Source organism: Zootoca vivipara, chromosome 17 (assembly GCF_963506605.1).
Source record: "Zootoca vivipara chromosome 17, rZooViv1.1, whole genome shotgun sequence".
NCBI lineage: Eukaryota > Metazoa > Chordata > Lepidosauria > Squamata > Lacertidae > Zootoca > Zootoca vivipara.
The window spans coordinates 39,904,706-39,916,353 of record NC_083292.1 but is presented as its reverse complement, the minus strand read 5'-3'; the positions used below and the strand labels follow the sequence as shown (position 1 = coordinate 39,916,353).

At 51.4% G+C, this 11,648-nt stretch overlaps 1 protein-coding gene across 1 annotated transcript in view; it reads left to right on the top strand.

Annotated features, from left to right (window-relative positions):
- Positions 1 to 3,827: 3,827 nt before the first annotated feature.
- Positions 3,828 to 11,648, top strand: part of RORC (RAR related orphan receptor C) — a 77,519-nt gene continuing 69,698 nt past the window's right edge. The window contains exon 1 of the mRNA XM_035098064.2: positions 3,828 to 4,059. Within this exon, the coding sequence (XP_034953955.1) occupies positions 3,978 to 4,059 (82 nt within the window). The 5' untranslated portion in view covers positions 3,828 to 3,977. The remainder of the gene's footprint in view (positions 4,060 to 11,648) is intronic.

Here is an 11,648-nt window from a genome sequence, read left to right as displayed (position 1 = left end):
CGGCTCCACGTGACGAGTGGGGAAGGGGTGGGCGGGGCTTGCCGGGCCTGGTGAGTGGGCGGGGCCGCGGGGGATGATGGACAGGGCGAGTCACGCGGCCTCGGCGTGGCTGCCTGCGCGGCTGTGTTTACCGCCCGGAGTTTGGCGAGGCTCTCCTGGCCCCGATCCAGCGCCCGGGCTGGAATGACACGGAGCAAGAGCTCGTTGTGTAATGTGGCAGAGCAAAGCCCAGCCCCGGCTAATCGAGTGCTGCTGGTCGGAGCCGCTGGGTTGGTACCAGCCGGGGTGGGAAAGGGCCAAAAGCCGTGGGTGGGTGGGTGGGTGGGTAGGCGGCGTTTCGCATGCTGCCCCGGTTGGATTTCGGCCTGTCGAGGCAGATGTTAAAGCGGGGGAGGCAGTTCCGCTGCGAAGGGGGATCCGCTGGGAAATGATTGGCCCGTGAGGACGGGTTGCATTCTCGTGGGGAGGGGGTTGGGGCGGAGCTGCACCGGTTGTGTTTCTGCCTGTCAGTGCGGAAGGGTTACAGGGAATGAGAAGTGCCCAGAAAAAGGGAAGAAAAATGCAAAAATAAATAAAAATGGGGTTTTTTTCGTAGGGTTAAAGCAGGCACCCCCAAACTGCGCCCTCCAGATGTTTTGGCCTACAACTCCCATGATCCCTAGCTAGGGATGATGGGAATTGTAGTCCAAAACATCTGGAGGGCCAAAGTTTGGGGATGTCTGGGTTAGGGTCCCGGTGCCCCACAGAGGAGCTGTACCGGTTGTATCGCTGCCTGTTGAAGCAGCTGTCAGAGGAAGGAGAGAGGGCGGCAAGAACGGGACGTTGGTTGGATAACAGAGTCGGAAGGGGTTCCCCAAGGGTCATCTACTCCAACCCACAGGATAGCAGGAATCACAACTAGAAAACTCCCTGACAGATTCAACCTCTGCTTTTTTTCCCTGCCTGTTAATGCAGCTATTAAAGGAAGATCCCTCAGGAAAACGTAGCACCCCCCTGCAAATGTTTTGGTAGGGAGGGGGGTGATAGAGCTATACCAGTTGAATTCCTGTCTAGCCCTGTTAAAGTACCGAGGGATTTGAGGAGAAGAGGTGATAACCCAAGTACTGTTGGGAGGAGAGGCGCTCCAGTTGGATTTCTGCCTGAGAGAGAGATGGGGAACGAGGGTGGGCAGCCAAAGCACTAGATGGGGAGAAAGAGGGGGGCTGGGGGACAGGAGGGGGAACTGAGTGCACAGGGTGCTGTACCAGTTGCATTTCTGCCAACTATGCAACTCTTACACATCAACAAGAGGAGGATAATGGCAACTGCTGGGCAATTCTTTGTGAGGATGTGAGATCTGTATGGCTAGAAAACTGCTTTTGTTGTACTTCTGCCTGTATAGAAGGTGTTTAAGGAAGCAGACATCTGCAGGAGGACACATCAGAAAATACTGCGGGGGCAGGCGGTGTTTCATACCCAGACAACTGCACCAGTTATATTTCTGCCTGTCCGGCAGTAGCTAAAACCACCACAACCTCACCAGGAAAAAAGAGATAAATGGTGTTTTCAGGGTAGGGATGTCGAAGAACTGAACCAGCTGAATTTCTGTCTGCCGTGGAACATTTCAGTGAGCAGGAGATGAGAGTGTGGTCACTTTGGGGGAAATACGGGGTGGGGCTATGTGGCTTTCCTTCATTTTTTCTCAAAATGATTCCTATCCGAAACTTTGCCCAAAAAATGTAATACGCTGCAATTCTTTCAAAATATTGTTTTAACAAATGCACATGAAAATGCAGCTGGCCTGTTTTTCACTGGATATACACGATCCAATAGAGGGGGAGATTTTATATACAGGACTTAATGTCCATATACAACTTTTACGAATAGGAAATCATTTTACAGTACTTATTTACAGTATTTTGCAGGCCTCACCCCAGTTAATTTGCAGGGGAGTCTTATTTGCCCTCCTCCAAAGAGTGTGGGAAATAGTTTGGCAAATGCACGTTAAAAATACTTTTCAAAAACTTCTGCCAGGCTCCCATCCCCACAGTTGCCCCCCCCCCTTCATTCCTGCCAACCTTAACTCTTAAGAATGCCAAATCTCTCCCCGAGTCCCTTCCCCAAAACTTACGCGTGATTTTAAAAAGCTACCTGTCAGAAATCCAGCCTCTGTGCAGCTCAGAGGTGCACTGATTCCATTTTTTCTTTGGGGGGGGGGAACGGGACACACACCACCTGTTGAGCTTCTGCCTGTTGTGCAAGCTATTACATGGGTGTTAAACACACAACAGCAGGCCTAGCTTGGACAGTTGGCAAGCCTAATATTTAATGTTTGCATGCGGAGCGGGGGGAGCAGATAAAGCTCTTTGCCATCCAACAGGTGGGGTAGGGTCACCCGAGAGGCATAAATACAGCTGGTGATGTCTTTTCTTCCAAGTAGGTGAGATACTAGTTGCAGGAAAAGCTTCATCAGTTTAATTATGGCCTGCTGCGATGTTGGTAGGGATAGAGGCCTCATGGGGCGGGGGGGGGGCAGTCTTATGTAACAAGGCAGGGAGGGGCCAAGGGTGGGGCGAGTTGGTTGCGTGGCAAGCAGAAATGCAACTGGTGATGTTGTTTAGGGAAAAGCTTCATTGGTTTAATGGCAAAGAGTCAGAATAGGGAATGTGATAGACAGAAATTCAACAGGTAATGCCCCCCCCCCAGATTTTTTTGGGTGTGGGATTACTGTTCAGTGTTTAAAGGCACAGAAGTCTTATATGAGAGGGGAGAAACCTTCCTTGCCAAGATAAAGGTGGTAGAGAAACAGGTGATGTTTCTTCAAGTTTGGGAGAAGGATAAAAGGAAGCGTCACCTGTTTAATGACAGTTCTTAAGCATCTAAGCTTTAGAGTTGCGGCAGAGCCAGTATTTGCGGGACAGACAAAAATCCAACTGGTGAGGTCTGCTTTCCCACCAGGGTGACACCTTCTGATTCACCTGTTTAATTAAAACCTGTTGCCTCAGTTATTAAAAGCTTCAGACGCCTTGTAAGAGGGGCCGCTAACAGAACCCTCTCTCTAAGAATAACAACCATAACTATGGAACACGAAGCAGACAGGAATGCAACAGGTGCTGTGTGTGTGTTTCCCCGACCCAAGGTGGTTAGGAAAGCTTCACCAGTTTAACGACAGCCAGTTTTCCAGTAGTAAGCATTAAAAACAACTTCAAGCGGGGGTTTGAGTGACGCAGGCAGAAAATTAATAGATGGGTTTTTTTCCCAAGGGGGGGGTTAATCAGAGAGGGAATGCTTGACCGGTTTAATTTCTGCCTGTTGCACGGGGTGAGAGGAGCGAGTGTCTGGTTAAGCACAGGCGAGAAGTCTACGGGTGACAAATCTTTTTCAACGAGGCGGGAGGAGCATTAATCAGAGAGGGGACGCTTGACCAGTCTAATTGCTGCCTGTTGCACGGGGGACAAGAGTTTAATTAAGCACAGGCAGAGAGAGAGAGAGAGAGAGAAATCTACGGGTGACGAATCTTTTCCAACGCGGCGTTGGCGAGTGGGGGGGGGAAGCATTAATCAGGGCGAGTAAGCTTGACCAGATGAACTTCTGCCTGCTGCTGCACGGGGGGAGGTGTTTGCTGGCGAGAGTTTGGTTTGGCAGAGAGGCAGAAGGCGCAGGGCCTGCCGCGTGGTTTTCCAGCCGGGAGAGTGCCGCGCACGCAGCGGCGGTCGGGGCGGGGAAGCTGAACCGGTTTAATTGCCGCCTGTTGCGCGGGGAGGAGCCGGGCCGCGTCGGTGCGCCCCTGGCGGCCGCGCGGGGCCGGTGCAAGCGCGTCGCCGCCGGTTCGGAGCGCCACTGCTCTCCCCTGCTCCGCCGGAGCCGCGTCTGCCGCCAGCCAAGTCAGCCCAGCAGGGTCCTCCCGGAGCGCCGGCGGCTGCGCGCTCTTTCCGCGGCAGGAGCCAGCTGGAGAGGCGCAGGGCGGCGCAAACTCCGCTCCCCGCCGCGCCGGCTCCATGGACTTCAACAACGCCAGCCTCGGCAGCCCCGCGGGAGCCAAGCGGGGTAGAGACGCAGCCGCCGCCGCCGCCGCCAGAGGTAAGCGCGCAAAGCTGCCCGCAATTGCGCCCCTGTGCCTTCTGGTGCGCCCTGGAGGCGCGCTCTGCGCCGTTGGGATCCAGGCAGTGGGGAGGGAAAGACCCCCCCCCAAAGGGAGGGGCGCGGGGCTTTTTCTGGTGTTGGGACGTGTGGGGAGCGCTTATGGGGAGAAGGGAAAGCTGTTTCCTTCCCCAATGGGAGGGACAAAAAGTGAAAAGGGGGTCCTTAAAGACGGGGGGGGGAGACGGGGTGAACGCGAGGTGGATTCCGAGCCGAGGTAAGTTTGGCAAGTGGGTATCCAGTGGGGAAAAGTGGGTGGCTCAGGGAGAGGGGGGTTGACGGTGGACACACCCACTCTCTGCGATCCAGAGGCAGGACTGGAGGGTTATTTGGGAAAAGGCATACGTAGTTATTTCGGGGAGGGGGGTATCAAAAGAGAATTAAGTTGGGAAGGGGCTATTTGTGTGGGTGGAGAAAGGGGTGGTTGTGTCTCAGCGAGGGGCATCAGTGATGCTGGGGAGGGTGGCGATATCTGGCAGAAATATTGGGGGGGGGGGGGGTTCCCGAAAAGTAGGGCTCTCTTCCCTCCCTCTTTTAAGCAACCCTGTTTAGAGAGCATCGCTGTAGGAAGGCAGCTTTCCCCAAAATGGGAGTGGGGGGCTAGCCAGAGGGGTTTCTAACCCTTTGCAATCACTTCAAGATTGTTGAGCACCAGCATGTCCTCTTCTGCTGCTCCCCCCCCTAAAAACAACACTCCCCTTAAAATGTTGCCTCTCCATTAACCGTTTTCCACTGTGCTTTGCAAAATCAGATTCGTTCTGTTGCTTTTTCGGTGAGAGTGATTTGCAATTATATCCCCACAACCCAAGCGGTGGGAGTTAGTAGAGGTGCTTTGCCTTCACCCAGAGAATCTCATAAATGCTCTGCCATGGATTATTTCCTCAATTTGTTGGGATCAGGCTGTGTCCAATGTGTGGGGTTTTTCGGGGTGTGTGTGTGTTATATTCCTTCTTCCAGTGCTTCCCTCCCAGGGGAACTCAGTTCCGGCCCCTCTCAGGTGTGTGCCATTGCCATTCTAAGAGAAAGAGGGAATTGTTCATGGTGAATTCTGGCACCTACCTGTATTCTTTAAAAGAAAAACCGCACCGCCCTCTTCCCTCTGTATCAGGCAATAAAGACATCAAGAGAGCCTCAGCGGATAGGGCCATGTGATCTGGCATCCTGTTCCTAACAGTGGGCAAATGCCCCTCAGGACCCAGGAGTGTGGATAGACTGCCTCTGGACCTGGAGGTTCCACCCGAGCATCAGAGGAGCTGGATCAGGCCAAAGGGGTCTCAGCATCCTGTCCTCACAGTGGCCAACCAGATTCTCCACTGGGAAGCATACAGGCAGGACAACCACCAGATTCCCTCTTGGGATTCCCAGCAGCTGGGATTGAGAGTCAAATGTGGCTCCGACAGAGCATAGGCGTCATGGCCAGTAGCCCCTGACAGCCCCCTCCCCTGTGAGATGCCACATTTTCCCTTGCAAGATGACCTCCTGTCGGCCCACGGACCCACCGCCCCTCTCCAAAATAAGGAGAAGCCATTTTATGCCTCAGTGTCTTTTATTGCTTCCTCCCTTCTCCTCCTGCATTTTCGTGGGATTTCAGTTTTGACGTGCTCAGTTTTCTGAGCAAAAAAAAGTCTCTTGGGAGTGGGGCCCATTTCGCAGGTAGGATAAGTGAGGCAGCTCTGTGGGGCAGGTGCAAACTCCTCTTTATCAGTGTGCAGGAACAGAACTGGGGTTAAAGCAGGTTAAGTGTGTTGAGGAATGGTTGTTTTTGGGGTGGGGTGGAGAAGGGGCTTCCCAATTTTTCAAAGTCGGGTGACGTGTGCAGGATGAAATTTCTGGTCCCCGGAATGTCAGCTCGCTCTGCCACCTTTGAGGGCCACCCAGCTCTTCCTCTGCAAGTGGGTGTCTTGTCCCGGCTCCCGTAGAACCAGCTCTGCAGCGACCCATAGCTGTGATTACGCTCCCCCTCCCCCCCCAAATAAAACTTTGTTGATATCAATGAAAAGGATGTATTGACTATGAAGGCAACTTGTTTATTCTCATTTAAACCAGGCCTTTGTGCATAACTTGGGTGGACTAGAAAATCTTAGTCCTGGACCTTGAGGTCCCAAATCTATTCCCTGGCCCTGGACAGTTGGAGTTGACAATCCTGAATTTGAGGGACCGAGGGACCAATTCCACATTCCTGCGTTCTTTTGAGAATGTCTCGTTTCTTTCCCAAGAGGGAGAATCTTCCCGGAAGCACATTCTCTCCCCTCTTTACCCAGGATGTCGGGAGTTTGAACTATCCCAAATAATCCCCCGAAAGAAACGTATCCGAAATGTGCTTGCAAACACCCTTCGCTGTTTGGAAGGGTAAAGGCATATCGTTCATTGTCCAGACGTCTGCTTTGCAAGTGAAAGGTTGCAGGTTCAAATCCTGTCATTTCCAGGTGAGGTCAGGAATTGTGCCCTGCCTGAAACCCAGGAAAACTGTCAGTGTAGCCGAGGCTGAGCTGGGCGGCCTAGCAATTTCACAAGGTAGACAACATTTTGGGGTCAAAGGTGTGGACGGGACATTTTCCCTGCACATTTTGACACCAACCCCCCAAACCCTTTGGGATTATGTCGCTCTAGCCTGATCAGCTGTTGAGGCACCCTCCTGGGGGGAGTGCCATACATTTTAAGCACATTTCCCCCCACCCCAAGAATCCTGGGAACTGCAGCTTGTTTGGGGGTGCTGGGAACTGTAGCTCTGTGAGGAGTGAACTACAGTTCCCAGGGGCCTTTTATATTTTTTTTGGGGGGGTGCTTTAATCTATGGTGTGTACACAGGCAAAGGGAGGCCTAGGCCTAATCCTGGTCAGATTAATTATTCTAAGGCTAGCCTTCACACACACCCCAGATTGCCACCGCCACCCCATCGCTGTGTTTTTTTCTGCCCTCTCTTTTTATTTTTTATTTTTTGTCCCCTTTGGGGTTGTTGACAAAACCCGCCTCCCCATCTGAGAGAGAGAAAGAGCCCCAATTAAGTCATTTGCATGGTGGTTACGGCACAGCAGCAATCTAGAGTCCTTTTCTCTCTCAGCCAGAGAGAGGAAAGAGATTGTATCTCTCTCTCCGAGGCACAGAGAGAGAGAGAGAGAGATGAGTTGTGAACGCCGCCCGGCCAGTTTCAGAGTGAAGCTGGGTTTCGTTCCCCAGCGTCTTCTTCTGCTTCCCTAATGAACACCTTCACTCTCCTGTTAAAGCCATCTCCTGCCACCCCAGAGGAGCCTCCCTTTCTCCATCCCTCTTGGGATGGAGGTGGCCCAGAACCCTTTGGATTCCCTGCTACAGAGGGTACACCCGGCCTTCTCTTCTTCCTCTCTCCCCCCCCCTCCTGCTCCCCAGCCGTCACCTCCAAGAACCGGCACTTCTCTCATCTCGCTGAAATCTTTTTCAACCTCTCCCCGCAAGAATACTTTCAAAGTTTTCAGCTCAACAGAAGCTTCTCATCAGGCTTCCGTTTTCACTCTGCAAATTTGACATGTTTTGTCTCCAGGAGTTTGGTGGGGGTGTTGTTAGAGGAGGGAGGGGGGTCCTGCTTTAAAAAAAAAATATTTTGCTTTGCTTTTCAATGTTTCCGGGCACTCCATGAAGAACCCTCTCTGCTTAGGGCACTGACTTAAATTTGCATCTCTCTGTGGGTGAATCAGCATATGCAAATTGGGGGTGCAGATTTATTACTTTATTTATTTAATGAAAACACTTCTATGCCGTAAAAAGAAATCGAGGCGGTTCACAGGAATATAAACATATTCAGCCAACCAAACAGTGGGTTGGGCTACATGACCCCTGGGGTCCCCTTCCAGCGCTACAATTCTTTGATTCTATTTTTCTATTTTAAAAATGTTTAAACATTTGTTTCACAGGGTGAAACCCTTGAGACTTAAAAAAGCCACAAGTATGCAATCAGTCTCTGCTGGCCTCCTTAGTAACATCTAACTCCTTTATTTATTTGGTTTTTCTTCCAGAGGTTGAGTTCCTCATCTCAGAGCTCCTTGAATAGCAGACTGTTTACTACCCCGTACATTTAAAGCCTGCAACCTTCCCCCCCCCCCCCCGACACAAGAATCCTGGGAAGTATAGTTTTACCCGCTCACCAAACTACAATTCCCAGCACCCTCTGAAAACTACGCTTCCCAGAAATTCTGGGAAGCTGTGCGCTTTGAAGATGCGCTGAGCACACAGCACAGAGTAGACCCATTTCAAATGAATGACCCATGTTAATCCTGTCTGTTATTTCCCCTTTCCACTGATTTCTAATAGATTTGCTTCTTTGGCTCCGTACTATAGTAGCCTGTTAGCCCAAATATTTACATCTGGATCTCGCGTCTTCCCCAATTTTTAATCTCTGTGCAGAGCTAGCAGAAAAGGGTGGCCTTGGGTTAGCCTGTGTGGTCAGTTTGGGGTTCGAAAGCAGAATCCGACTATGTTTTCCATCCTGGCTCGACAACCACAAGGATTAGGAACATTGGTTGTTGGGGGGGGGGGTGCTTGCATGTCAAGTTGCTGGGATTTTTATTCCTAGTTAGGGTAGTGATGCCTAACAGTCAGAGCAGAGGCCAGTTCTGGAAAAGACATGGTGTCTAGTCTGCAAGTCTCAAAGGATGAGGACTAGATTCCTTGGAAGTGTGTGGATTGTGGGACAGTGGAAGAGGCACCCAATGGCTTCAGGTAACTGGCAGAGCAGAGCTTCATGTGGCTGCGATGCTGTTCATATAACTGCAGTGCATCTGTTTCTCTCGTTGACTTGTTCAGGATTGTGAACGTGTGTTTGCGTGTAGATAGTGTTATCACAATGTCCCTTGGACCCATCTTCTGACCCTAATACTCCCCTCTTTGCCAAAATCCTCAATTTGGTCCTGGGGTCAGCAACCTTTTTCAGCAGGGGGCCGGTCCACTGTCCCTCAGACCTTGTGGGGGGCCGGACTATATTTTGAAAAATAATAATGAACGAATTCCTATGTCCCACAAATAACCCAGAGATGCATTTTGAATAAAAGCACACATTCTACTCATGTAAAAACACGCTGATTCCCGGACTTTCCACGGGCCGGATTTAGAAGGCGATTGGGTTGGATCCGGCCCCTGGGCTTTAGTTTGCCTACCCATGACGTGGTCTGCTTGGAAGAAAAGCCAGGTGGACTCTGCATCTGCTCAGAGGCACCCTTTCCTTTCTTATTAGGTGCTCCTGGTGGGTGTCAAGACAAATTCTTGGACTCTGGTCCTGAGCTGGGTTGGAGCCTCCATTGAAAGCCCATTCCCTTCCCACCCAAAACAGAATGCCGGGAACTGTAGTATATCCCCCACCCATAGCTACAATTCCCAGCACCCAGTATTCTTTCTTTGATTGTGTGTATGGAAAGCCATGCTTTTGATGTGCTTCAAATGTGCAGCGCTTACAGTGGAACCTCGGTTTATGAACACCTCGGTTTATGAACTTTCGGTTTACGAACTTTCGGTTTACGAACTTACGGTTTACGAACGCCGCGGACCCCTCTGGAACGGATTAATTCACTTTCCATTACTTTCAATGGGAAAGTTCGCTTCAGTTTATGAACGCTTCAGTTTAAGTACTCCGCAGACCGTCTGGAACAGATTAATCCACTTTCCATTACTTTCAATGGGAAAGTTTGCTTCAGTTTATGAACAGACTTCCGGAACCAATTGTATTCATTGGTTCCACTGTACTTACGTCTGTGGCCATAGTGCCTATGAGCATGTACAGAGTGGGGGACCTTTTTAAGCACGAGTGCCCCATAGCTGGACCATATAGCCCAGTGTTAGTGTATTTCTGTCCCCCTTTTTTCTCTCCAAGGAGCTCAAGCAGGGCCGGCTCTACATAGACCCCCGGTGGCGCAGTGCACCACGGCGGGGGGCTGGCAAGGGGGGCGCCGGCCTGGCAAGGAGGGCGCCGCGTGGCGAATCCTCGCGGAAACCAATTGCGCCCTGCGAGGGCGGGGCGGGCGGTGGAGCGATCTCCGCCCCTCAGCACCAGGGCACGCGATCTGCTCAAGACGGCCCTGAGTTCAAGGTGGTGGGTATGGCTCTCCTTGTTTAATCCCCACAAGAACCCTGTGAGGTAGGAGAACCTGAGAGCCAACGACTGTCGCCCAAGTGAGCTTCATCAGGCAGAGTGCGGATCCGAACCCTGGCCTCTCCCAGCTCCTAGCCCGGCACTCTAACCATTACACCACCGCTGCCTCTCACCAGGGGCTATTCCCAGGAGACTCGTTGAATTTGTCAACCTACCTAACCTGGGGCTTACCCATTTCAGTGAATTGATTCTAAGTGGAATGCAGTTGGAAAGGAGGCAGCTAAACGTATCTGAGGACCCTCCGGAGACCTTGCAGATTTCCCGGCTGATTGGCGTCCCAGGAGATGGACCCGGGTGACTCTGTCCCCGCCCCCTTCTCGCAAGCAATTGCTTTTATTTTTAACCGCTTAGGATTTCAGCTAATATGTTAATGCGCCAGGCAAGGGCTCTTTGCTGGGGGACCAGCTGATCTCCCTCCGACGTGATGCCGCGGTGCTGATTCCTAAGCTCCTGGTAATCTCTGCTCCACCTCCCAGCTCCGAAATCACCCCCCCCCACACACACACACGGTCTGGCATGGCCCCCTTCGGTCAAGCCTGCCGTCAGGTGGGTTTGCTGCATCCTTCGGGGCGGGAAGCGTGCTTTCAAAGAAGCGGCCGCCTTTCACTCGCAAGAAACTTAATGGGTAGGTATAGCAAAAAAAAACCCTCTTTGAGCTTCGAGTCCTTGGCACTAGGGAGCGGAGGCATTTCAGAAGCTTCCTTGTAGCTGCCTTGCTAGACAAATTTAATTCGTTCCACGGGTCTTTTCTTATAATGAAAAATTCGTCTAGCGAATCCCATAGGAATGCATTGAAATTTTTTTTACTTTATTTTTGCCCATAGGAACGCATTAATTGAATTTCAATGCATTCCTATGGGAAACCGCGATTCGCTAGACGAATTTTTCATAAAACGAATTCGTCTAGCGAGGCAACCTCCGCTCGAAAAATCTTTCCTTAAGCAGAAATTTCGTTAAGCAGGGCATTCGGTAAGCGAGGCACCACTGTACCCAGTTAGACCGTTGGCCTATCTAGCTTAGCACTGCTTACACTGGCTGGCAGCAGCAACTCTCCTGGGTTTCGGAAGGGGAAATCTTTTGCAGCCTGGCCATAGGGATGTTCTACTTCCTACCGGAGAACCTGTGATGGACATGAAGGGATGGAGTTTCCCCACCAGCCCCACCTAGAAGGGCCACTGGTCAGGGGTGCCCCATCCTTGATCTCTCTCCCCAGTAGTGAGGCGGCACTTATCCTTCGGAACTTCCTTCCACTTGACGTTAAGCCAGCGTCATCACTGTTCCCTGGGAAACATCGCTGCTGTAACAGGCTTATATCCAGACATCTGATTTGGTTTACATTTGTGGGTTTTCGTTTTGCTTGCTTTTTTAATGATTTGTCATGCTTAATTGTTTTCTCCGTGTTTTCAACAGTGGT